The sequence below is a fragment of the Rhyacophila brunnea genome, unplaced genomic scaffold (genome assembly GCF_057557595.1).
Source record: "Rhyacophila brunnea isolate RB1 unplaced genomic scaffold, BYU_Rbru_1.0 scaffold_23, whole genome shotgun sequence".
NCBI classification, from domain to species: domain Eukaryota; kingdom Metazoa; phylum Arthropoda; class Insecta; order Trichoptera; family Rhyacophilidae; genus Rhyacophila; species Rhyacophila brunnea.
Genome location: NW_028232893.1, coordinates 13,523,034 through 13,550,960, shown reverse-complemented (window position 1 = coordinate 13,550,960; position 27,927 = coordinate 13,523,034). Strand labels below are relative to the sequence as shown.

General features: G+C 35.0%; 2 protein-coding genes across 4 annotated transcripts; one reads left to right on the top strand and one right to left on the bottom strand.

Annotated features, from left to right (window-relative positions):
• Positions 1 to 996: 996 nt before the first annotated feature.
• LOC147069562 (uncharacterized) lies at positions 997 to 27,069 on the bottom strand. Of its 3 annotated transcripts, XM_085950418.1 has the most exons (9): positions 20,282 to 20,533; positions 19,461 to 19,562; positions 14,662 to 14,956; positions 13,857 to 14,138; positions 11,396 to 11,527; positions 9,393 to 9,704; positions 5,237 to 5,411; positions 4,042 to 4,187; positions 997 to 1,661 (listed from the first exon to the last, which is right to left on the bottom strand). In XM_085950418.1, exons 2-8 carry the CDS (start codon positions 19,549 to 19,551, stop codon positions 4,077 to 4,079), a joined length of 1,398 nt encoding a protein of 465 aa, XP_085806544.1. In that variant the 5' UTR covers positions 19,552 to 19,562; positions 20,282 to 20,533; the 3' UTR covers positions 997 to 1,661; positions 4,042 to 4,076. The 3 variants fall into 3 exon arrangements, with proteins under 3 accessions (XP_085806544.1, XP_085806543.1, XP_085806542.1); XM_085950417.1 differs by lacking the exons at positions 4,042 to 4,187; positions 20,282 to 20,533 and adding an exon at positions 26,949 to 27,069; XM_085950416.1 differs by lacking the exon at positions 4,042 to 4,187.
• On the top strand, positions 22,309 to 27,927 carry LOC147069561 (uncharacterized). The gene is made up of 2 exons (XM_085950840.1): positions 22,309 to 23,364; positions 27,922 to 27,927. Exons 1-2 carry the CDS (start codon positions 22,309 to 22,311, stop codon positions 27,925 to 27,927), a joined length of 1,062 nt encoding a protein of 353 aa, XP_085806966.1.

Here is a 27,927-nt window from a genome sequence, read left to right as displayed (position 1 = left end):
TTACCCATCCCTAAATCCAGCTGTTGCATTCTCGTATCACAAGAAACGTATTATATGTGAAGTATACAAAAATAATTACTAGTTTGGCTTAAGTAGTTAAGTAGTTATGGTAAATATAACAGACGTATCTTGATATTCTCAAGTGGCCGCTGTTGTGCATTGTGTAAAAATCTGTCCTTACTCCGAGCTGATAAGCATTGATTTGAATCCTCGTTGAATTTGTTTTACAATAATATAATAATATGTGTTTTATTATATATTTTCGTAGTATCAACATAATATACGAAATCATTCAGATTTGGTACGATTTTAATAATACACTAGCTGTCCGGTCCTTCTCATCATGGGAACAAGTTTGATTTGTTATTTGATAGTGAAAATAGAAGTAGTTTAGTGGAAATTTTAAACTTTGATTTCAATAATAGGTATATAAAAAGTGGAATATTATTAAATATTATAGATATTACTATTAACACCTAATTCTTCCACTCTATACGTAACCGCTTCATTAATTTCTCTAAATAGTATAGTATATCTACTAATAGCAGCGTTTCTTTATAATTAAGTATCGATAAAGTCTCTTGCACATATTATCAATATCATTTATTTCATATTTCATTGTACCTACTACATCGTACAACTTATTTTTCTGAAAAACATAGGTTCCATAAATTATTAACGCATTTTTTAATTAAAAAATGTTGTAATATTCGAGTCCGTCCCAAAAAAAAGGACTCCAGATGTCCGGTGTCTAATAATAATATATAGGAGATACTTATATTAATTGATTTTAACCTTTTTTCATTAGTGTGTCCAAAGGTACATTTACTCATGTCACAAGGTGCATGCATAGATTTTACATATGGACGAAAACTTCCATTTCAGGAAAATTGGTATTAATGAAGAGTAGGATGATGTTTGACAATTTACATAATTAAAAATATGAATTTTATAACAATTTATTGATAAACTAAAATACAAAAACATTTTCGTTGTTGAGAAAAATTACACTGCAAAAACAGGCGCATCGCATTTTTTTCATTTTTGAGATTTAAATGCCAATTTGTTCAACAGAGAAAGTGCTCAAGAATGGTATCATTAAAAGTAGTTACCAAAATCGATTTCATTGCTTAATAAATGAAGGGAGAAGAAAGTGTAGTCAAGGCAACAAATCAGCTCATTGCGTATGAAAGTGCACAACAAAAACGTAGGATGTTTTTATTGGTTTTTCACTTATATTATCACCATAATATAAATTCTTTTACATACTTAAACCCATTTTCCAATCAATAACGATTTCATTCTCCTTTTTGCTCTTCTGCACAATTATCATTTTGTCGATGAGCCTGTTTTTGCCGTGTGAGGGACACTCACTACATCAATATTTATTATACACAGTATGTAAAAAATTGTTTTAAGATAATATAAAATTTATCAGATTCTGTCAATTGCATTAGATTAGGAATAATTATTGCCAATTTTTTAAAATAATATCAAAATAATTTCATCATATTATATATAAGTGTTTAATAATAACAAAAACTGATAATACATATAGGTTTTAAAAAAAAAAACCAGTAATATACAGTGAAAATGACGACTATTAATCCAACAAATGTTATTCTCAGCAGCCATGTTGCCTTTCTTGCCAATTTTTTCAACTGAAAGAAAAGAAAATAGAGCAAATGATAATTTTTTCATGGATAGTTCAGAATTATAAAAAAATACAATCAATTTATTATTATTGTGCGTTGATTAGGGATTGCAATACCGGTATTTCAAAACCATCTCAGTATTTTTCGATACCAAAATACCGGTTTTAAAAATCAGACAATACCAATATATTCAGTATTGAAAGTGGAAACAAAATGTATTAACCAACATAAAAGGTATTACAGGACTGTACATTTTTTGTTGTCATTAGACGCATAAGTCTAAAAAGCACAATAAACTTATAAAACATTTGGTGGAATTCTCAGTGGGGCACATACACATCTAAAATCACTTCATAATATAAATTTATTAAATAATCATTCATAGAAGAAAGTGCCAATCATTCAACTACATTTGCAGTATTTGTAAACATCAACATCTCTACCATATCTAACCTTTATCGCTTTTGAAAGGTTTACATATTTCTATTTTTTTCTATATATTTAACGAATACCAGTAATCAATAGGAAATACCGGTATTGGTATTTTCATTCAGTATTGCAATCCCTAGTGTTGATGAATATCAAATTCGCCCAAGTCTATGAACTGTTTTAATGATTTATGTGGCTCTTGATTCTTATATTGCAAGGAAATATTTTCTGTGCAGAACAAATGGACCAAAGCCTATTTTTTATTGAAAACGTTGCGTCTGCAACGAAAGTCACTTTTCAGTCGTGCCCTGGAGTCATGACTGATTTGGAACAATTCCTATTTTTTAGACACGATTGTGTCGAAGATTACCGAGAACAAGAAAAATATCTAAATCAACCTCGAACTTCCAAGTATGGCCACACGTGGTATGTCGTGTGTTGCGTTTGACACCACAACAAAAATTTGACGTTTACATAGTGAAATGGAGAGTGTCTGACTTTATTCATTATTTTGACAGACAATAATCAATCAAATAAACAATCAGCATCTCGTTACTTGTCCAAATGCATTCTAATTGTCATCTCCTATTGGCATTTAAGAACATAAGCAAGGGGGTGAAAGATTATCTATGAAGACTGTTTAGTGTTGCCACCAATATATATATTTTGGTTAGGTATTATTAATACTAGCAACTGAGTGTATATTATGAACCAATCAAATCAATCGTCGATCGAGTTTATCGAGTTGGTAGCTAACCATAACTGAAAGTGAGGAGGAAAAGTTTTTATTAAAATGAGTAACACAATTTTGCGATTAGATAGTAGATACATAATATTCTTATGTAGGCATATATCAACATTATATATTTTGGGAGCTAAGTCTGAAACTAGACTTTACTACACTCTGACTTTCTAGGAATGATATTATATGTATATGTATAATAACATACATATTAATACGTGCCCTTTCTTTTTTCATCATAGTATGTAATTAACATGTCACAATCACATAAAATATATATTAATACCCAGGGCTTTTTTTTTATCATGTAACGCGGTGGAACGGCGTTCTGGCACCTTTTTTCACGGTATTTTTAATGTTTCAAAAGCAATTAGATGGAACAATGTTCGCGCTTACATAGTACCTACAAGTTAATTTTCCTGAATCATCTCATATGAAAAAACATATCCTGAAAAACTATGGCGTTTTATATATGCATTGAATTCTATTACCTACCATTTCTTCAAGTGCATGCTTCATGCAAGTTTTCGCAAATGAATCTAATTATTACCCCAATAAGAGCTTCGTTGAAGGCCAAAACAATTTCACAAACACATCGCAAACCTTCGATCGAAACGGTTCGGTTTGAAACATCGATCCTTCAAAAGACGTTGATCGGTGGTTACTCAGTGGAAGACATTCGGCCATAGACTCTAACACTAAGAAAAGGAATCGAGACGAATTGCCAGATGGCAATTGGACTGAACTTTGGAAATCACCATGGCCCCCACAAAGGGGGAGCTGACAGGGCTCCAGCCTGGGGGATCGACCAGATAAGTGAGATAAACGCACATCACAAAATTGCTCTCATTATAAAAAAAATCGTATCGTAAAAAGTCATACGTATTTGTTTTTACTGAACTAAGACTACAATTATTTACAGATGATGTTGGTTAGTTTTTAAAAAATTGCTGCCATTGGCGAAAGCTACAAATTGTATCAAGAGTCTAGCAGAAATCATGAAAAAATGAGGGTTACCTGGCACAACAAATTTTTAATGTGGATGACTGGGCTATTTTTCTACATTTAAAACAGAAAATCGCGATTTTAGCAGTTGTGGTTGTTTTGAATTGAATGATCGATATGTCTTATCTGATAATACTGTTCATGAAAACTGTCAGTTTCAATCATAATATCCTTTGTAATAGTAGATCTATGCAGGTGAAAGATATTCACCTTTATGTTGGTTGATGAGATCATTCTTACTGAGTTTACGATTTATTGGTTTTGACAAGGTGTGCTTTGATGGTATTGCAATAATCTGCTGTAATACCAATATCTACTTTATTTCCATCAGAATGCTCGGAGAACTCGGGGAAGATCTGAAAACAGTGTCAATTTTATTAGAGTAATAATTATCTATGAGAGTCTTAAGAAGAATATATGAAGTAGCTTGAAACCAAAAATATATCATTTAAATTAAATATATTTTTTGGTAACATTGTACTTGAAACTGCCAACCTGTCAAAACAATTGTGTTTTGCAAATAAACTAATGGTGACTAGCTTGTGGGTTAGCTGTTTAAAACTATGGTGGCTTATCGTTCCAATATATTATAATCATGTTATGTGCTGTCATGTGCTGTCACAGTAAGCTGCCGAATAGTTTGTAATATCGTTTTTCTTGGTATTTAAAATGTTGTCAGACTGATGCTCCCATCCTGTAGCACATTTTGAACCTTTAAACGAACATTGTCAGTTGGCAAAATCTGCCGAAATCAGCAGAATGACAATGATGTCACCTCACGCGTACCGGGATGCATCGACACCCGCATGACTCAATGAACGTTTTTTTATCATTTTCTACATGCCTACACACTTTCGACTCGGTGTGTTAGCGGTTGGCACTATGTATTTTCTATAAGAATGTTGTCTATTATCTATGGTCTGCAGGTTGGGTTCTGTTCAAAATAATAATTATTATCTATATGCAATATCACATGTAATTTTAAAGTAGGCACTTTTAAATATTTATTGAAATTAGCATGAATCATTATTATTAATAATTCAAAATACCAATAGAAGTGATCGTTCAAAATATTCTGCAAAATGACGAAACCACAGACTACATGTGTCGCTGTGACAGTATGACAGTGCGTATTTGAACCTTTACAGGGGAACTGGATGCAAAACTAAGGCCGTTTTAAGACCTGCGCAAGCCTTAGGCACTTTATTCAAAGTCAAAGATAAACTAAAAATATAACAAAATGTTACAAAATGTGAATTCGTTAAAGGATCCCATCTTCTTATTTTATGATAATGTTTATTATTAAGATCAGGTTTGTTAAGTTTTCTCTAATGTATAGAATTTTTTTTTGACTAATTCATAGTTTTAATGATTTATTAAAAGTGAATGATGAAAAACCACTTACTTCATAAAGGGCCTGAGATATAATATGTGTGCAAGCTGCCTTTATTCGTTTACAATCGCTCGAAGATTCTGGACAAACAATTATATATAAATGATGCGATTGAGCAGCAACCAATTCCGATGCGAATGCTCGCTTTTCCGCCATAGTACTATTCGGCAAAATCAATAACGACTCTCTGAAAAATTAAATAAAATTCATTAAATAAATACTTAAATAAAGCTTGAGATAACTGCTTCTAGCCTTCATAATTTTGAGCTATTTGCGGTATCGAAAAACACTAGATTTAACACTATTCCGAAGATGGGTATATAGCCACTGTCAACTAAATCAGCGCTGTCCAACTGGCGGCCCGCCAAGATTTGTTTGCGGCCCGCGAGCTGTAGGTACAGCAAATTTTTCATCAAACATTGGGGAGCAAAACTTTGTCAGAATTAATATTTGACGTGAAATGTTCGGTGAAAGAAAATATAAAATTGTGTTCAGAATTACCCATCATGCATTAAAATATGAAAACATTTCATTATAATACTGAATTTTAAAAATACTTTTTCAAAATAAAGAAATATACTGCTTAATTATAGAATTATTAGAAATATACTGCAAAAATGAGAGATTTTGGACTTCGAAGCATTTGATCATAATTTGTCGGTCTATCTTGTAAACCTCGTAAATCCCGTTTTGGTCAAAAATGAGATTTTGAGCGAATACGTTAGAATGGTTGAATATCTACGTATGTGTTAAACTCTTATATCCATATCACGTTTAATAATTTCAAAAATTAATCCACAAAAACCTCGTAAATCGCGTTCATACAACAATAAAATTTGCAAACCTCGTAAATACCGTAATTCCGCCATTTTGTATGTACTGTAAAAGTGTGTTGAGTTGATACCAGATTAAGGTATCCCCCGGGATACTACCGCAGCTGACCGAAGCATCAGTTTTCCCAAAAGGACACCTCAGCCTACCTCCGCCCTAAAGAGAGAGTTCGGCGGAAGGAGAGAGACGTCCACTGACGCGTGGGTGGACAATAAAACCGACCGGCTCCAGCCGGCCCGGTCTCTTTTCCGCTAGTCCGTTGCCCCGAAAGGTCACGCCAGGATCTCGCCATCCGCCATCTTGTCCGCCATACATGTTACAGCGCCGTGTCAGCCATCTTGTCGTTTTGGAGTCGAATAACATAGATACGCATACGCGCCGCGCCGGGGCCAGCCATATTGTTCTTTGATTCGTAACGTAGTGACCGCAATATCGCTCCCAGCCGGTGCCACGTGTTGTGCCGCCTTGTGCCGTTGCAGCCTACGCCCTCGCGTGCACCCCAGCCTGTATCACGTATCGTGCCGCCTTGCGTTCCACAGCAGCCTATGCCCCCGCGTGTGCCCCAGTCCGTGCCACGTGTTGTGCCGCCTTGTGCCGTTGCAGCCTACGCCCTCGCGTGCACCCCAGCCTGTGTCACGTATCGTGCCGCCTTGCGTCCCGCAGCAGCCTGTGCGCCCAGTCCGTGCCACGTGTCGCGCCGCCTCGTGCCACGCTTTGTTTTTTTTATTGACTTTTTCGGCTGTGTTATGTTATAGTTATATACTCTCTTGCCACCACCCACTCTCTTCCACTGTCAAATTAATGTTGTTGGCTAGTGATATTGCATATTACGCAATATAGCCGGTATCAGAGTATTACATTACCTTCGTTATAAAACTGTACTTTGGGTATATTACGAGAGGAATTGATTTATATTGATACAATATAGATTAAATATTAAGGTAAGCATTTTATTTATAATTATTTACCATAATATGCACACAATGTATAATAGAACTTTTTTTGAGGCTAGAATTTCATGACATGTATATTTAATGATGTTTGGTTGTTTCCAATGGTTTTTAGTTTATTAGCACATACAATTAGAAAAGAAAACAAATCAAATTACATTCAAGTACCCACTTACTACGTGAATGCAAAATTTACAAAGTTTAATCTGTTTTCAGATGTCACGGACTCAAAAAATTATGGACATGCTACAAATAAAAATAACACAATTGAAACAACTGCTGCTAAGGAAGGAAATAATATAGAAATAATCCCAATGGAATATTATGAGACCATACATATTATTCCATTACCATCGCCATATGAGGTCATTTCTAGCGATGACAATGTTTAATGAATGATTCACAACACAAAGGTTCTTACAATAAAAGTGTGAGACCCCAACTGGCAGAATTATCAGGAAACAATATAATCGAGACTATTGACAGATCTTCTAACTATGAAAATCTCGTGAAAAAGCCATTATTTAGTTCTTTATTCCGATACTGATGATTCGTTACAGGAAATCAGTACTAACACTCAAAGGAAAAGGAGGAAAAAAATGAATGCAAGGCAGATAAGTCCGAGTGGAAAAGTGAAAAAAACAAGGCAATTAGAGAAAGAGGTGAGCAATATTTCGAAAGGAAAAAAACAGAACATGCATGGGAGCATGTTCTGTTAAGCATCAAAAAGTTTTTGCCATCTCTATCGGAAACAGATAGAAGAGAACTAATCCTATATAGCGATGGTTGTACATATCAAAATAGAAATTCGACGATGGCAAATTCACTATTGAATATTGCAATGATGAATGATATTAGGATTCAACAATTTTTTTTAGAAAAAGGACACCCAAATGCAAGTTGATTCGATGCATTCTACCATTGAAAGGTACCTGAAAAAACGGGATATAAATGTTCCTGCAGAATATATGAATATACGCCGTAATGCTCGAAATAAACCAAAGCCATATTATTGTGAATATCTGTATCACAACGATTTCAATTTGACTTTAAATTTATCAAAAGTGTTCGTCCTGGGAAAAAAGTTGGTAATCCGGTTGTCACTTATATAAGGGCATTCTTATATGAACCATATAGCACTATACAGTATAAATTAAGATTTTCAGATGTTTGGAGTGTATTGCCTCCAATGACATTAATATGGACGAAGCATCTGGGAATAAAAATGACACTCACTTTTTTGTCAGGTCTGCCGAATGGCATAATCTTTTCTAACGCCATTACAATAAAGGTGATATTGCTATAAATTCCCGATGCTTTTTGTCGGGTCTGCCAAATGGTTCGGTTCGAACGGGTTCGCTCAAATGAACATTGACACTAGAAACACTGTTCTAACGCCATTACAATAAAGGTGATATTGCTATAAATTCCCGATGCGTGATATCGCATAATAGAAATTGCGTGACATCTACCTATACAAGTGCGAATGTCGCTGTGCGTGAATTTACTTGCTAGCTACTGTATTGAGTGAGTTGTCCATTAATAATGTCATAGATTGCCTCACAGAAAGGACAAGGACGTCACACCTAAAAAGTTTGCGCATGCCAGTCGTCTTAAAACCAAACCAACAAAATATCATGATCTGCAAGAACTGAAGACTGTTTTGTCGAAGGATTTTCACGATTACTACGATAATCTACCACATTAAAAAAAAATAACATGCTCATTTTTTTTTTTTTAATATACATATATAAGTAAAATTGTTAATAAGTTCAAACTTTACATTTGATATTTTTGTAAACTATACAATGTGTCTTAATTTTCCCCAGTACTCGTTTTTATGACTGAAAATCTTCTAAATCCATAAAGGCAAAATACACGTAGTATGAAAACCTCATAAATCTAAAAAAGGCTATTTTTAATAAGTAAGTATAATGAAAATTTACTAAAAATAATTACTGAATACACTTTCTGATTTAAAAAGTAACCAAATGGATTTTTGAAATTTCGAAATTCCATTTAAAACCAAAATTAGACAGTTTTTACTGTCTCCTGAAAAATTAGTTGATTTTGATTTACAAGATAGACCGACGATGATGAATAAAAATTTTTACAAAAAAAAATTAAATAACTTAGTAATATTATTATTTTTATTATTTCTAGTTGTGTTATTTTTGATTGTTTTTGTATAAAAAAAAACTTTTGAATTGACATTAACTGGCTTTTCATTTACCTATCTTCTTTGGGCATGAAATTTTTGTTAAAGAAGAAATGGCCCGCGGCCTAAAAGAAGTTGGACAGCGCTAAACTAGATGTAGAATTAACAAAAATAACTTTGTTTCAAAACCATTATAATGGAGTTCTACTACCTATATTGTGTTACTAACCTGATTTTGATTAATCCAAAATTCACTATAATGCCAGGCGATTGACTTTGCATGACAATAATGTCAACTTTTTTGAATCTAAAGCTTAAATCACATAATTTCTCGCAAGCTTCGAAGATTTTCGACATTAAATTATTTATATATGTCATTTGAGACGAAAGACTGGATGGCCCATAGCCATTTATGTTCCAGGGAGATTCTTTGGATGTGTTAGCAATCTGATGGAATAGTTTTGATGGAACTATGATACTTGAAATGTCCTTTGTATATATGGGTGGAGTTTCTTCGTAAGAGTCCCAAGACGTATTGCCTCTGAAACAGAAATCAAAAATTTCAAGAAGACATAGGTACTTAATTCGGAGAAACATATCTATTCGAAAAAATCTTGAAAAATATGGTGCCAGGTAGTACTCAAAACCGCATCCATCGGATTACCGCAAATGTGCTTTACCAATTAAGTCACATGTACCCTATATGTATGATGAAATTAGTCATGCCAGTGGCAAGGGGTGGAGCTGGACTGTAAGATCTGACGTAAATTCAACAGTACACACTAAACTTTGTCAGCCAAACGCATTATTTGTTTTCATTTAACTAATACTGCAACGTGGACATAGAATTTGTTAGTTTTTAAAATTCAATTATACCCTGCCTAAAACAAACTATACTAGTTTAGATATGCTGTGATATACTGGCAACATCTGCAAATTGTATTGTTAGTTTAATAAAAACAAATAAGTACGACTGACAAAGTTTAGTGTGCATTGTTTATGTCGAATCTTAACATCCTACCTGTACCCCTCACCACTGAGTAATAAAACTGAAGCAATTTAGAATTATAGTTCTAATGGATTTAAGTTTTGTACTATTCTAGTTGAGTCGTTTATTGCGACCCGGGAATGCCTTTCGGTATCTTCATTCACTATTTGCCTGTAGTGCCCATAGTGCCATGATCAGTGTTGCTATATTTGTCTATGCTTATATAGTACAAACGCGTAAAAATTATAGAATTTCTGTAAAAAATATAGTACAGGAACATGTTTTGCATTGAATCCTTTAAAATTATAGTATTTTGACATATTTGGCGTAAAATTATAGTATTTTACATTTTTGCGAAATCAAAATTATAGTATTGTACTATAATTATAGTACGGTTGGCAACACTGGCCATAATGCATAGTGAAGATGCCGAAAGGCGAAGCCCAGGTCGCAAACAACTTAAATCCATTATAATTTAAATTCAAATTCCACCAAGTACCCTCTACTATTACACGACTGCCATTTGATCTAGTGTTTAAAAAGAGAGAGATAAGTCTATTCGATAGAGCATTTATATTTGTGCTTACAACGACATGATGCTATACTAAAAGTGCAGACACTTCCCTTGGTCGATAGTATGTATTAATATTTATATTGTTGACCAGCGATGCCAACCGTACTATAATTATAGTACAATACTATAATTTTACGCCAAATATACCAAAATACTATAATTTTAAAGAATTCAAGACGAAAAATGTTCCAGTACTATATATTTTTCAGAAATACTATAATTTTTACGCCTTTGTACTATAATCAGCATAGAAAAATATGGCAACACTTTCGGTGACCGACTTTTGTGGTTAGAATCAAGATATCAAAGCAGATTGAGTTAGAGCAATATATTATGAATAAGTTAATTTTTTTTTTCGGTAACCACAAAAGCCAGTCGCCAATATTAGCAAAATTTGTAAAGCATTTCAGATCTGTGACTATTAGTAATTTCATTGTAATTAGATAGGGTGCAGATGGCTAAATCGGTAAATCACAATGGCTGGAATCCGATGGACGCGGGTTCGATTCCTGTCCGGTGCCATATTGTTTTCAAGATTTTTTTAAATAGTTATGTTTCTGAGGCGTTTCCAAATTATGCATGTTCAATAAACAATGTTACAATCTGTGATCTTCCGAATTATTTGTTCAATGAAAAAAATAGATTCTATGTAAATGTGATTGGTACTTACATCAGCTTCGTAGTTTTAGGCATATTGGAGAATGATTTCCATCCTTCCGATAGACCAACATTAATTGTAGACCGGGCTATAGATGTGGGATCATTAAACAGATAGAATTGAGATATGTCAACGGCATTCCACCTGGAAACAAATTCAATTTCTTTAATTTAAGGCTATCCTTCAGCTGAGGCATGGTCTAAAAAGATCGTGACTATGCGAGGCGCGGATTGTGCAAACGACGCACACCAAAAATTAGTCATAAAAATTCAACATGTGTCCATTTAATGTTATGTTTATTGTTATATTAGTAATAATAAGAATATATTTCTTGACATGTTTTCTTTTTCGAGTACATACATGACATTTTTTAGTCATCTTTACGCGATATATTCCTCCGGCGCCATCACAAAACAAATTGACGTGTTCACACCTTGACTACCGCTCTCCGATTGCCAACGAGAGCGAAATTTCGTTCCACCTATTGTTGAAAATTCTTTGCCTTTTCACTTATATATTATGCTCTTGTGACAATCAATTCTTGTGAAAATAATCATGTCCGGAAACTTGTACATACGCAGTTCGCTGTATTACACTACACCGTGAAATGTTATATCGGAAATAGGTATATGGCCTCTGACATAGGTGTATTAAAGACCGTCCATCCTCTTTGGGTCGTATAGTACTGACATAAAATTCTTGTCTAAATAAAACACGGTTCTTGTTGCTTTACTCTTTACAGGAAGCCAGCAACAAACAAATATTGAAAATAGCCGATATATTGGATTATTTGTTGGGTTAGGTTTGGTTTTCATTTGTGAATTCATGAATTTTGCCGAAATCAGCTATGACAATTGAATTAATGTTCATATTGAATCTAATAAAATTGGAGACCGTATAGTATACGGTCATCTCTTTCCGATAGAAAGCTCATGGCGAACTGTGTCACTGTGAAATGTTTTACGTACAATTCACATGTAACCAAAAATAATATGTCCATAGTATAACTTGAAACACATTTGCCTATTATCGCGAGGAATGGTTTCCAATCCTGGTGTGCTAATGAATTTGAATTTACATGTGCCTGTCAATTACCTATGTGGTCGCAGCCATGACTTATTCTAGATTCGAACCGTTTCCTCGTGTTAAGCCTATCAGGCATAATTAGCGACGGGTGCAAGATTAGTAAATGTGCTCTCTAAAGACATGGACATTTTCAATGATGTACTTTGTATTTTGTTTTGGAAACTTTATTTATCTGTATAAAATTGTATGTTTTTTGTTTTCAAAATTTTATTTTTTTGTTATTATTATTATTTTCTGTATTCTCTTCTTCTCTCTTGTGAGGGTAATATTTGTTATAATGTAAATCTCATGTTGTGTACGTCTTGAATTTAGATTTGTTATGTCCATGTTTTGTTTTCTTAAAAAAAAACTTCATCCAAAATGGATATTAATTAAATTGGATTAAAATCAGGATGGACCATTAGTGGAAAAGGCGGATGTGAAGCAGAGATAAGAAGGCACACATAGATTGAGAAAAATGGGATGACATGTCTTACCCAGGGAATACAGAATTAATGGGAACTGATATACATAATGGGTGTGGAGTAACAGGCAACCGATGTCGAGTGTGGAAGAATATGAGATAAACTTAAACACGCGCCAAGAATACATCATTCTAAGCTTGTCTTTCTTTCTGAAAACTGCTCTCGGTTTATGCACTGATGCTCATTCAATATTGGTGTATTTGAAGATTGCAATACACACTATTGCATGTCTATAATGTGTGTTTCATTTTCGTAGCACACTCACACATTCAAAACTCTGCTTCAAAATATAGTGTATTGGGGGTATGGCCTACCTGAATTATATTTATTAATCTGTTATGCGGTCTTACCACTATAAATTCGGAAGGATCGGGGAATTTCAATTCCGCATTAAAATGATGTTTGTGCAAACATTAGTGTTCTCTATATTTTTATACGGTGTTGAGTCATGGACCCTGAAGGCAAGGAAGCGGAAGGCAATTGATGCCTTCGAGATGGAGTGTTGGCGCCGAATGACAAAGTACAGGACAAACCAGTCAATCATCCAGAGACTGTAAATAAAAGAATGGAGTTTCTGCAGTTTGTTGGATATATTGTTCGGCGTGGACCGAACAACCTGGAGAGAGAGGTTGCCTCCAGAAAAGGCGAAGCAAAGGAAAAACGTACTCACAATCCTCAGCGATGAGGGAACAACCAAGAAGAAGAATATAAATATTAGTGGCACGGCGCATACGCAGCGGCTGTGTAATAGGTTTTAAGTGTTAACTTTAGATAACCACCTTGTATACAGAATTGATATCCTTGTTATTTCATATCAAGAAAAATAACGAAAACGTGTTATCGTGTCAACTAGTTGGAATAGTCTTGCTGAGGTAAAGATTTAATTACAGAATTTAAATCTAAATACAAAAAGAAGATTTTACCTTTTGAAGGATTCTGTGATTTTGACAAACATATTGTATTTTCTTCCTTTCAATAGAGGTTTATCCAGAACAATTGTTTTCTTATTCTTGTCGTCAATATCTATACGTTGTATATGCTGAGATTTTGCACTTCCATATAGCCAAAGCTTCACCGTATCTTTGATGCATGAAGGATTGATAATTATCTTATTTGTAGGAGTGGTGCACTCGAATTCTGTGGTTATGTTTCCGATAACTGTTACATTATTTCCCCCCTCTGGGAATTGCGGTACGATATATATACTGAAATAAAGACACAACGGGAAAGATTATTAATTATTTTCGGTGACGTCCCTAGTGCCGCAGACTTAGAATGCCGCCCGAATGTTTTATTGTAATACCCATTATATGGTGGTTTATCACTCAGATAAGGGTGCCTAAAACCTGTCAGCGTCACATTCTTCCAATGTACCTAAAAACACCACCATTTAAGAGTAGGTTTAGTGGATTGTGTGTATGCCAATTTAAAGATTTTTGGTGTATTGTCGATTTAATAAACTATAAAATAGGAATTTGCAGACAATTTGAAACTGAATATGAAATGGGGTGGTAATCTAAGTCTGCCTAAGGGCGACACTTTGTTTAGGGATGTCACTGCTCAGCATCTAAAATGTTTGTGTAAGAATCTCATTTTTTTTAAATTCATCCAAATTGCAGCCAATTTTCTTTGTTATAAGACCTTGCATTAAATTTGACCTAGGCATCTTCCCTCGTCTTCTTCCAATCAAATCTTTCTTATCGAAATTATTATTAAAAATCTATATACCTCTGCTTGATGGGACGGAAATCATTTGGCACAGACACGTCCACTGCTTCTGTGTTGTTGGCTGTGGTCTCGTCTGTCATATTTGAGTCGATACTTGAATTTTTCTCAGTCGAATCTGATGGACATTGTTTTATCATTGATATCCCAAAAATTATGGCACCAATTATTATACCAAAAATCACACACAACATTATTTTGAAACGTGTATTTTGGTTTAATTCCGTGTTTCTTTGTCCCTGCCGCACTGCATCTCCAGGTTCATTATTTAAAGGAACATCTTCATTTTCACCAATACCTAAAAAAATAGATACAGTGGAAATATAAGGATAAATATTTAAAAAAAAAAAAAAAAAACCTTTTTTCTGTTTTTTAACTCTTAGGATTAAAAAATAGCCAAAATCGTGTGACGTCATAATATGCGGACTAGGGTGCCACTGTGGAATTATTTACCTATACCCACCACCTATTCATAAACAAGTTTATTATATCGTATATAGACAGGCAGTGACGTGCCATGGGGGTAGGCAGATTGAGCGTTGCTTGGGAGCGGCAGTTACTCGAAGGGCGGCAAATCGAGGTGAATCATTCAGTATACATAGAAATAGCTACCTAAACTTAGTACTTAATAACAAAAATATCTTTCCATTAGAAGAAAAGCGACACGGATCGCCCTTAATTCCTCAAGACATAACAAATTAATGTACCTATCACAAAAATTAAATGTGAGAAAATACTGTACCTACTATCTAACAACTTCAAAAAAATCCCTAATTTTGGGAAGGTATAAGTATATTTTGTTAGTAATGCACCCATACAACACATTTTTTAGATATTGGAAAGATGAAAGGATGATAGAAAATACTGTATAAAAAATGGAGCGGCATTTTGGCGCTGCCTAGGGGTGCCATTTTGTCTAAGGACGTCACTGTAGACAGGCAATGTGGAATAGAATGGAAGAGTTGGGATTTACTTTAAACCATGTGAGATTTACTAAACTCATCCTAGCCGAAGTGAAGTGTCAGGTTATAATTCAAAATGTAGCATCAATGACATTGAAACACTAACAGGCCTCTGACAAGGAGTCCACTGATGACCACATCGCTTGTCAATATAGTGTTGGAAAAGGCAGAACAAATGATCGACATCAATGTCGATGCACCCATATATATTATATACCTAGAATCACATTAATCATTAGCATATGCGGGATGACGTTGACATCAAAAGCAAGAATGAAAATGTTGCCATAGAAGTATTATTTTGTGGGTCTTGATGAAAACACCAGTAGGCATGGTCCCCACAAAGGGGGGGCTGACAGGACTCTAGCCTGATCGACCAGATAACTGATTTAAACACGCATCAAAAATTCTCTCGAATAGTAAAAAAAAAGTCGCCTGGGTGCTATTTATCTTCGATATTAGTATTATTTAAAATTATGTAGTTGTACGATACAATGTTTCATTGTGTATTGATATTCGATAACTCCATAATTCAAATAGATGAATTCAAATATACAAAAAACACTAAATATAGGTACACATTATTTTTACCGCGTACACCATTTGGAAAACGCTACCATAGAGCGTCACACTGCCTTTATCTTTAGCGATAGATAGGGGGCCCTTCAAAGATCCTAGCCTGGGGGCCCGCTTCAGGATGTGGGGGCCATGCCAGTAGGACTCACTGCTAATGTTGGGAAAACCAAATATATAGTTGTATTCAGAGGGCCAGACAGAAGTTAGGTAAATTCTTTCACTTTCGGTTTTGAGAGGGTCAACAATTTTGTGTATGTAGGGTTCTCTATTAAAAGTTAGAGTAGCCTAGAAATTACTATTAAAAGAAGAATTATATATGCAACAAATGTCACTTCAGTCTAATGAATGTGCTACGTTCTAAGGCTTTGAAACGATAATTCAAATGCATCTTGTATAGAACACTAATAAGATTAGATTTCTTGTATTACTCGGAAACCTGGTTAGAGTTTTGGGTACGTTTCAGTGGAGTGTACTGTGTGCTATCTTCGGACCCATCAATGACACACAGTCGGGGTACAGACGGAGATAGCTGCCCTGAAGTCTATAAATGAGTGGTAGGTATCAACATGGCCCCAACATCATGAAGCGGGCCCCCAGGCCAGGATGCTCGGCGGGTCTCCTACCTATTGCTAAGGTTAAGGGCAGTGTGATGTTATACAGCAGTGTTTCCCAAAATGTGGTACGCGTACCCCCTGGGGTACGGGAAGAGTTTGGTGGCGGTACACGCTGCACCGGGCTTTGGCTGCGCCCGGTGTAACAAGCATTAATACGACATCAGTACAACACCCATGCTGGAAGGTTTATCGCATGTGGAAGAAGAGCAATTGTTGGAATTAGCTTCAGATGGATTCTTGAAAAATATTTATAAGGAGTGTAGTCCTTTAACATCATTTTGGTTGCAAATGCAACACATGTATCCAGTTTTAACAGAGAAAGTCCTGAAATACATCTTGCCTTTTCCAACTATCTATGTGAAGTTGCTGTTTCAGCATTTGCAGACATTCAGTAAAAAAAAAAAGGAACAGGCTTTTGGATGTGGAACCGCATATCAGATTAAAATTAACAACCAGGGAACCAAATTATGATGATCTGTCTCAACATAAACAATTTCATCCTTCTCATTGATTATATTGAATGTTATTGAATATTTAACTTGTATTTATTTTATTTATATTTTATTATGAATGAATTTAATTTTTCGTTTTGTTTGTTTCATTTTGTTTATGTAGGTACTAAAAAAGGAAAAAATAAATATGATTGTTATTAAAGTATATGAATTTTTTTTGACGTGGGGTACTCAGTGTTACGAAAATTATTGAAGGGGTACACAGATGTCGAAAGTTTGGGAAACACTGTTGTGTTACTACGGTAGTGTTCCCTAAATGGTATTAAACGGAACCTCAGGGTTCAAGGTAAAATTAATTGCATTCCGTGCCTTTTTACCGATTTTTTGTATTGTTAAATAAATCCAATCGAATCATTCAGTCGTGAGCACTCTGAATCATAAATATTAGTAGCACTAATAGCAACCTCTTTTTGTGGTAGCCAAGTAACGTGAGATCCATCACGATATTTGATAAATAGTCATTTTTATTAGTCAGAAAACACATTAAAAATAATTATAAAATAAAAATCTACTTGTAAATTATCATTTAATTATATTATTCATCATACCTATCACATCACATTCCATCACACAGCCAAATAATTTAAAATGCTTAACGGCCCACATGCTCAGCGTAGGTCAAAATGGAGCTTTTGTGGTATTTTCAGAGCATAACCCTGGATGAATATCATGAATGGATGAATACAACGTTTAAGGAATCTTAAACGTTGTAGATAATCTATTTATATAATTTTGAAGCCTTATTATCCATTATGTTTATTTTAAGTCTTTTTATTACATAAAATAGTATTCTTTTAAACCTCTCGATCTAATGTTTTAGAATATAGTCATATTTCAGTATGTCCATGTGAAGTGGTGTTAAGATGTTTTAGGTTTATTAATTTTTAAACGCATTTGCAAAACCATTAGTAAAATTGATGTTAACATTACATAGTGACATATTTACGACAAAAAATTATATTTTATAATTTTTGTGATTCTAAATTTGACAAGAATTAGGCATTTTATTATTCAAAAAATGGGCACGATTAACACATTTGAAGATAATTCTAAAGATACTGATTATAAACTATGTCTTTGACCATTCAAATGTGATAAACATCCTATGAATAATGATTGCTTTATAATAATTATTGACCTAAGAATAAGGCAGTATTTTTTTGAAATACGCCATTTCTATTGGCATTTCCCAGTGGCTAAGCTACAACATACGGCCGTAGCCATAAATTGACAAACGATAAATGAAGTAGGGAGTAAGATAGAAGAGTAAAAGTTTCATTTTGACCTACGCTGAGCATGTGGGCCCTTCGCAGCCGACTTGTTTTTTACTATTAGAGCAAATTTGTAGTGTGTTTATCTCACTTAACTGGTAGACCAAATATGCCGCCCCCCCCCCCTTGTGGGGTCCATGGGTATCAATGTTAAATACATGGCATTACTCTAGAGTCTAGGTAATAGGATCTATCATATGTTACACAATTGGTCAGTTGTCAATCATGACTTTCAGAGCCCACACTGATATTCTTCTATAAATATCTACTGCTTTTTGCAATTATACTAAGTTGATAGAAAAGATTAGCAAATGCTATGTGCTATATTTAGCAACGTGAATCGATTTCTTCATAGTATGATGTTAATACACATTCATCTATACGTGACCAATAAATTGCCTGAAAAGATGAATATTGTTCAAAGTTTGTTAATGGTCATCAATCATGGTCATCCACCTAATTTGCTCATGCTGGACTCCCATATCACACACAAAGGATAACAACCTGGAAAACTTGTGATATTTAATGAGGTTGCAGTCAAAGATAAGTTATGTGGATCATCAGGAGTGCCATGCAAGTTCTGCGCTGATTCAGGCTCTGAATGCCACTGTACGTCGAGAGGGGTAGAGCCGAGCTACGGATAAGACCGCTGCATTAAGGTGATGTAATTCCTGCACTTGATAATATGCATGATTTGCCTTTCCTATTTCTATTTCCTACTTTCTTCTACTTATTTCTATTTTTACTTCCTATTTCCTTTCCTATTTGTCTTTCCTATACTTATTGATGTTTCCCTTTGTTGTTTCATTTCTTAATTAAAATTTAAAACATATAAAGGCAAACAGAATAGACATCTTATGTAATTACCTCGGTTCAAGTTGGGCATTTCGATGTTTCGAGAAGCAGTCTTCGCACTGTTGATGTGGAAACCGCTGCATTTTCTCAAAATCGTCAGCATGGCGAGTCAATCTAAAACAATTAATATTTTATTATAATAAACACACCCCTTTCGATTAAAGTATTTTTTTAAACAATTTCATCATTTACAAGTTTTAATAATATTACATTCTTTATTGAATATACAATGTTTCCGAATTATGTATGTTCAATAAAGAATGTTACATTTTAATAAACTATTTCTTTAATTCAACGAATAAGACACAAGATTTGAGAATCTAACATTCTATATATTGAACATACATAATTTGAAAACATCTCATGCATATACACACATATACAAAAAATCATTTTGTAGAAAAAAATACGACACCCGACGGGACAAATACAGGATCAAGTCCCATCAAGTGTCGTATTTCTTTTTCTACAAAAAGATTTTTTGAAAGATGTATAAATGTTTCATTCTACCATAAAATTTCGTGAATTATTCATTGAATAAAAAACAGTTTACTTCAACATTATTAATTTTGGAAAGATTCTAACGCCAGCTATGAATTAAGATATATACTAATCATACGATGATAACTAGTAAAACAAAATCACAGAACTAGCCATATAACAAGTCACAGTCACTGTGGGACCAGTAAGGCATCAATCCACGCAACAGCTTCTGATTTGGCGAGGTATATGGTTGAAACCCTTCCGAGGAAAGCATACATGTTGCATGACTCCACGGTGTACTCTATGGTCTGAATTTTACCACACTCAGAGTGGGGACCTTACTACTTTACCTTACAACTTATTTGGTTCAGACACACTGTCACCTTCCTCCATTTGCGAAAGTGAAAAGATGCCGTCACTTTTCTCACTCAGTAGGTTTTATCGTCTGGGTTCTGGACTTGGAGGTGAATAAATTAAGCACCGGAATTGTAATCGGAAACGGCGAGATTTATTTACATTAATATCTACCAATGGTTACATTTTTATACAAATTCTTTTCGATTTAATTTTGGCGGAGAGCGAGGTTAACACTGCTTACTGTATTGCTGTCAAAATGCTTCTATCGCGCCAAAACAAACTGCCGCTTTCGAAGCGGTACAAATGCGGCGTTGCCATTCTCGTTTTTTTAACGGCATTCAGACAATGTTGCCGGTTAGATGTTTAATTATTTATTTTCGCAATTAACCCTTACTATGCGTTGGTTCGATAATGGTTTTGACATCCCCAAATGGGGACCATTCGGGGGTGTAACAACACGTTATATTTGCGAAAGTCGTCCAGCGGAACCACAATTAGAAGGGAATTCCTCACGCCAGATCCCAGCCAGTCACATCCCCAAGTATCCTTCGGCTAGCTCTTAGTCTAAAGCAGATTCTCTTCTGCAATCCAGAGAGCATCCTTTGAGCGAAGACGCTTTGATGGAGACGTTATGTCAGCGTAGAGTGGGTGTTTCATGTTGTTTAAAATTATCTTAAATTTCCTCAGTGTGGCCATGTTTTACCGAATCTTTGATGGAAGTATCAATGCCACCACAGGCAGCCATGGAAACGCCATAAAACGCTTTAGCTGGAATCCGATGGATAAAGGTTCGAGTCCCGAATGGCATGTATATTTTTTTTAAAGATTTTTTCTTATATGTATGTTTGTGAGGTGTTGACAAATTATGTAAGTATGGTATTTTAGGCATATTTGCCACAAAAATTATAGTAGGTATTGTACTATAATTATAGTATGGTTTCAAGGCTTTTTACTAAAAAATCCTTGAACTCTGCTAACCTACGTTAAATAATCATCATTCATGATCATATTTTTATAGAAAATTCACAAGATTGATATTGTTGACATAACATTGATAAGACTGATAAGATAAGAAATGATAATAAGAAAAATTATCTTATCATTATATTATCACCGGCCTTCTTGCGTCCTTATTCCAGTGTATTATTAACTATTTTTTTCTATTTTTAATACAACTACTTTCATCATGGAGTTGTCGAGTATCAATACGCAATAATCGAAAATTACATCGTTCAATTATATAATTTAAAATTATCAAATGTTAATAGTCATGAAGTATAAAAGCGCCGCAGGTGACTTTTTTAAATTATTAAAGCAAATTTGTGATGTGTGTTTATCTTACTTATCTGGTCAACCCGCCATACTGGGCCCACCCAGAGCCCATGCCCCCAGGCTAAAGCCCTGTTAGCCCCCCCTTGTGGGGGCCATGAAAACAATAATAGCTGGTTTTGAAAAATTGGGGTACTCTTCTGACAAACTCGCCCAGAAATCATTTAAAGTCTGATCTTCAAATCAGAGTCACTAATTAAATCAATAAGATTATCATAGTCACTTTCACTTAAGCCTACTGGTTTAGATGTCACGGAAAATGACAGGACTGACGGAAGACAGGAATCGTCCTTACTAGTTTTCAGAAAATATTGCAAAAGTGTATAAAACCTTTTCAAATTGTCGCGGAACACCTATTCAGGTTGGGCGGAACATAGTTTGGGAAACCAGAGAAGTAGCAGATGCTATACTTTCTTTTGAACCCGTAAACGAGCGCATATGTGTGCTCAGAATCAAAGGAAGATGGTTTAATATATCACTTGTGAATGTACATGCCCCGACAGAGACTTCAGAAGAGGCCGAAAAGGATAATTTCTATGATCTCCTTGAAGCGACTTTTGACAGGCTACCGGGACATGATATCAAATGTGTGCTAGGAGACTTCAATGCGAAAATAGGGAAGGAAGCTGTATTCAGACCCTTTATTGGAAAAGAGAGCCTACATGATCATTCTAACGAAAATGGTAAAAAAATGGCTCTCTTCTGCAGCGCCAAAAACTTAATCGCCCGAAGTACCACTTTCCCTCGTAAAAATATACATAAAGTGACTTGGAATTCAAGGGACAGGAAGACCTTTAACCAGATTGACCATTTTCTAATTGATAGACGACACCATAAAGCTATTGAAAACATTCGAAGCTACAGAGGCGCTGACTGTGATACGGACCACAACTTATCGATAGCAACCTTTAGGGAAAAACTTAAAAAGACAGCCCACGCAAATGCGAAGACGAGAGTGAAGTACCATATAGAAAAGCTGACAACTCCAAACGGAAGAGATAGCTACAGAAAAGAGTTACAAAACCAAATCGGAAAACTCACCGAAGGAGAAGCCTGGAGTATCGATGAGAGGTGGAAGAGACTAAAAGAAGGAATGGTAAAAGCTGCTGAAGTCTCGATAGGACTGGCACCCAAGAAAGTAAAGTGCCCTTGGTACGACGACACTTGCCGACAAATGGTGGAGGAGAGAAGAGCAGAAAGAGCGCTCTATCTGCAAAATACGCAGAGCGAAGAAGCACAGAAACGATATAGCGAGACGTGCAAAAATGTCCGAAAGCATCTGAGAAAGTGCAAACGAAGCTTCATCAAAAGTAATTTTGAGCAGATGGAAGAAGAAGCAAAACGAAATAAAACTCGATCATTCTTCTCGAAAGTGAGCTTTGAAAAAAGAGGCTTTCAACCTAGGACGCTACAAATCAAAGATCAACAGGGTCAGATAGTGGCAAACAAAGAGCAAGTGCTAAACATATGGAAGTCCCATTTTGAAAACTTACTTCAACGCTCTGTACCAGATGAACCTTTGGAATCGCCAGAAATCGCGACAGCAGAACCTCTTATACCGCCACCAAATAAGGCAGAGTTGATGGGAGCACTGAGTTATTTAAAGAATAACAAATCGGCAGGAAACGATAATATTCCATCGGAGCTTCTCAAGCATGGAGGAGAAACCTTTCTTAGTGCCATGCTTGAGCTACTGCAACAAATATGGGAGGAAGAAAAGATTCCTGAAGAATGGAAAGAATCACTGGTCTGTCCTATCTTCAAGAAAGGGGACAAACTCAACTGTGCAAACTACCGTGGCATCTCTCTTCTTCCTACTGCATACAAAGTTCTGTCGAACATTATTCTCGAAAGAATTCTACCATATGCCGAAAACATTCTTGGTGACTACCAATGCGGCTTTAGACGAAACCGCAGTACTACCGATCAAATCTTTACACTGCGCCAAATCTTTGAAAAGAAATGGGAATACGCCCAAGATGTACACTGTCTCTTTGTAGATTTTAAAACCGCATATGACTCTATTGATAGAGAAGCTCTCTGGAATATATTGAAAGAATTCGAAATACCGTCAAAACTTATAAATATAATAAAAGTATGCATGGACGGATCCAGAAGTAGAATTCATATGCAAGGTAGTATATCAGAATCTTTTGAGGTGACAGCAGGACTAAAACAAGGCGACTCCTTATCACCCATGCTGTTCAACTTAGCTTTAGAGAAAGCCGTTAGAGAAGCTCTGAAAGCAGAAGGTGGAGTTACCCTGAATGGGTCCCATAAAATATTGGGCTACGCAGATGATTTGGTGGTGCTCGGAGAATCTGAAGAAGAAGTCAGAGATATTTTCACTCCTCTGGAGGACACAGCGAAAAGGTTGAACCTACGAGTAAATGTGGGAAAGACCAAGTATTTGAAAATGACAAGAGGCATTGAACCCACTGGAAACATTGGAATAAGAAACTCCTCGTTCGAGAGAACCTCTCTCTTCAAGTACTTGGGCTCCAACATTACCTCTAAAAATGAAATGTCCCTAGAGCTCTCTGACCGACTGAGAAGTGGAAATGCAGCGTACTTCGCGCTGAGTCGTCTGTTCAGGTCCAAAATGCTGTCCATCAAAACGAAATTCCGGGTGTATAACGTGGTCATCAAACCAATCGTCATGTATGGATGTGAAACGTGGGGTTTAACAGAAAAACAAGAAAAGGCGCTCCAAGTGTTTGAAAACAGAATCCTCCGGAGAATACTTGGACCCGTCAATGAGAACCACCGGTGGCGCATCCGCACAAACGCTGAGCTCTTCGACCGATACCAACCTAGAATCACTAATATTCTGAGGTCAAGAAGGCTCAGATGGGCGGGCCACGTTGTACGATCTGAAAGATCTAGAACTCTCTATAGGATTTACAAAGGCACACCAGCTGGCACTCGACCTCTTGGCCGCCCTCGACGGAGATGGGCGGACAACATTCAAAGGGATGCGGAAAGGCTGGGGATAGTCAACTGGGAAGAGAGAGCGCTGGACAGAGATGCCTGGAGAAACGTTGTGCAGTCGGCCATGGACCTGAACGGCCCCTAGCGCCAGTTTAATAATAATAATACTTTTTTGGTTTTAGTGCATATCATAATGATTTTAAGTGCAAATGTGCATGCATATAATTATGTTTTTTGTTGCATATAAATCCGCTCCCTAATGATTACTTATTTGTTTTCATTGAACTAAGCATTCAAATTGCAGATCGTGCTGGTTAGTTATTAAAATTCAATCCTAGCCATAAAATATTCGTATATCTATAAAATATCTAAAATTATGCCATTAAATCATACAAAATTTGTAATATTTTATAGATATAATAATATTTTTTATCTATTATGGTTTGGTAGGTGGGGCTTAATGAATTTTAAGGAAATCTAACCAACATCATCTGTAATATGTATACTACTTGGGTGTAAATTTAAACCATTTTCGATATTTACTGAAGGGCGTTGATTTACGCAGGGTTTAATTGAATTTTAAAAACTAAGTAACACTATCTGCAATTTCTAGTCTTAGGTAAATGAAAACAAATTGGTGTGCACTATGTCGGATCTTAACAGCCTACCTCCACCCTCAGCAACTGCCAGAATGTAAGGAATGTTAGGCGCTCTTCGGTAAATATTGAAAATGGTTTAATTTACAACCATGTACTAAAACGAAATACAAACCCACTATAGTTTGATATTTACACACCTGTTATGCCATGGCGTAACAAACGTTAAGTACCCTTGAAAGTTATGCCGGGAGTCTCAGGAAACGTTTCCCATTATATTTCTTGGGCTGCACTACAGTGTACGGGATGCCTATTCCGATTTAATCTATTATTGTGATGTCGAAAATTTAAAATTTAAATCAATTCTAATCAATCACCTTTTAAAAATTGCAAATGATAATCTAATATATTTTTGAAAACTAAATATTAGACATTTTAAATTATTTATGATTTGAAGTCTACAATGTAATATTAAGTATCTTACTCTCGTAATTTCTTATCAATATTAGTCATACATTTATTTGTATGACTGTTTTATTTGTTTATGTAATGATTTCAGTACTACTTCACTCGGAAAACAATCAATTTTGTAGTTTTTATTATTTTGCTAAAAAAAAGAAGCACACTGTATTGTTTAAAACTTTAAAAAACCAACACTGTTGTTTCACAACACGTTGTCTTGTAATTTGTATGGGACACCCAATGACATTATTAATGGACAACGCACTCAGTACAGTAGCTAGCAAGTAAATTCGTGCATAGCGACATTCGCACATATATAGGTAGACGTCATGCAATTTCCATTATGCGATATCACGCATCGGGAATTTGTAGCAATATCACCTTTATTGTAATGACGTTAGAACAGTGTTTATAGTGTCAATGTTCATTTGAGCGTACCCGTTTGAACCGAACCATTCGGCAGACCCGACAAAAAGTATTGGGAATTTATAGCAATATCACCTTTATTGTAAATGGCATTAGAACAGATTATGCCATTCGGCAGACCCGACAAAAAAGTGAGTGTCATTTCTTTTTCCAGATGCTTCATCCATATTAATGTCATTGGGGACGCCATATTGAAAATAATAGCAGTTAGTAGTTAGTTAGTGCCGTAGTTATTTGAGAACATTCTGGAAACATCCATATTTATTACAAACTGGATTTTATTTTCACAAATATGTATGGGTTAAAGGTTGTTTTATTATAAAAATAATTTACTGTCGTATGCGCAAAAATGAAAACTGACACTCTTTTCTATAATAGCCCTCATTGCAACTCATTTCAAACGATAGAGTTGTTCATTCAATTCATCCTCAATAAATGTGTCGACACTTCACGAGTAGAGAACTACAAGATTCTAAGTGTTTGTCCTTGGCGAAACAAAAGTAACAATGAGGCAGCTAAGAATAGTACTTCATTATTGGGTTTGTTTTCTCAAGGACGAACACTTAGAACCTTGTAGTAATAGGCTTGCAACTTGGATTTTGCATAATTTTATTTAAAAAAAGGTGTCCCAAGGTTAAACCATAGATTGACATCAATGTACATAACTATGAGTTGTACATAATAAATTAGGTACTTATCGTAGGCAGCTAGTCAAAAGTTATTCGAATAAAATGTTTGAGATAACATTTACATGTAAATAATATTAAAAATTGCTATGAAGCCGTCAAAAGCTAGTCAAGTAGGTACCTATAATATGAATGTAGGAATGAAGGACAGGTGTTAGAATCTATTTTACTAGTATGCATAAATCTAAATACATCCTATCTATATGAATAAAATAAATAACACTACCTACCTTTTCAGGATTTGCACACTCAAAAATTCAATTTGAGATACACGTTTTTACAAATACCACTATACCACCATTTTGTTGGACTTGGTACCTGCCAATAATCCAGTCATTGTGTGAACAGACGATAGTACCAACTTAGCGTATTATAACCAGACCTAAAATTTGTATCTATCGTATGGCGTTCAATCCAGCATTTTTCGACACCGCAAACATCTTAATATAGATAGAATATTACATCAGATTTGCGATGAAAATCAAAATGCTGGTCTTACGTACTTTATATCTTACTAGGAAAAAGTACCAGGTGACAGTGCCACCTGTCAACATTATTGTTAATACGCTCAATGCGTTCAGTGTGTTAAATGCGTAGACAGATAGAGAGTATGTGTGTGTCTTGCACTGCATTGCAGCAGATATATATAATATATATAAACATCTTATAATAATAATTAATACACTAAGTTTAATATATAAAATGACAACTAAATATCTAACGTACAATTAAATTTTTTGACCACATTCTATTAGAGTTAAACAATAGTGAATTCCTTTTCGATCATTGTTCTTGTATAAACAATGTTTATAATTATTATTGTGACACATTTTTTTGAAATGCTAGTTTCTAAAGACTTTTTCAATTTTGCAAAAATCTAGCATTTTATTACGCCATCTATTTAGTTTATTTTCTTATATTATCTTATATATTATAGTTGGCAATACTGAGAATAACCATTTGCGAAACCAAAATGCGCATGCGTAGTAAGTAAACCGGAAACAGTTTGAGATTTGACGTTTGGTTATCTGTTCCTGCAAGCATCAAATCATTCTCTGATCATCAGAAGTGGTTTGGTCTAAAACGTCAAAGACGATCTGTGAAAGTAATGACCTAACCTAAAAATGATGATCATTTATTATATTCTGTATCTGTCATTTTCTCGACATATTGTGTTACCTATGAATATTATAATATTTATAGGATTAA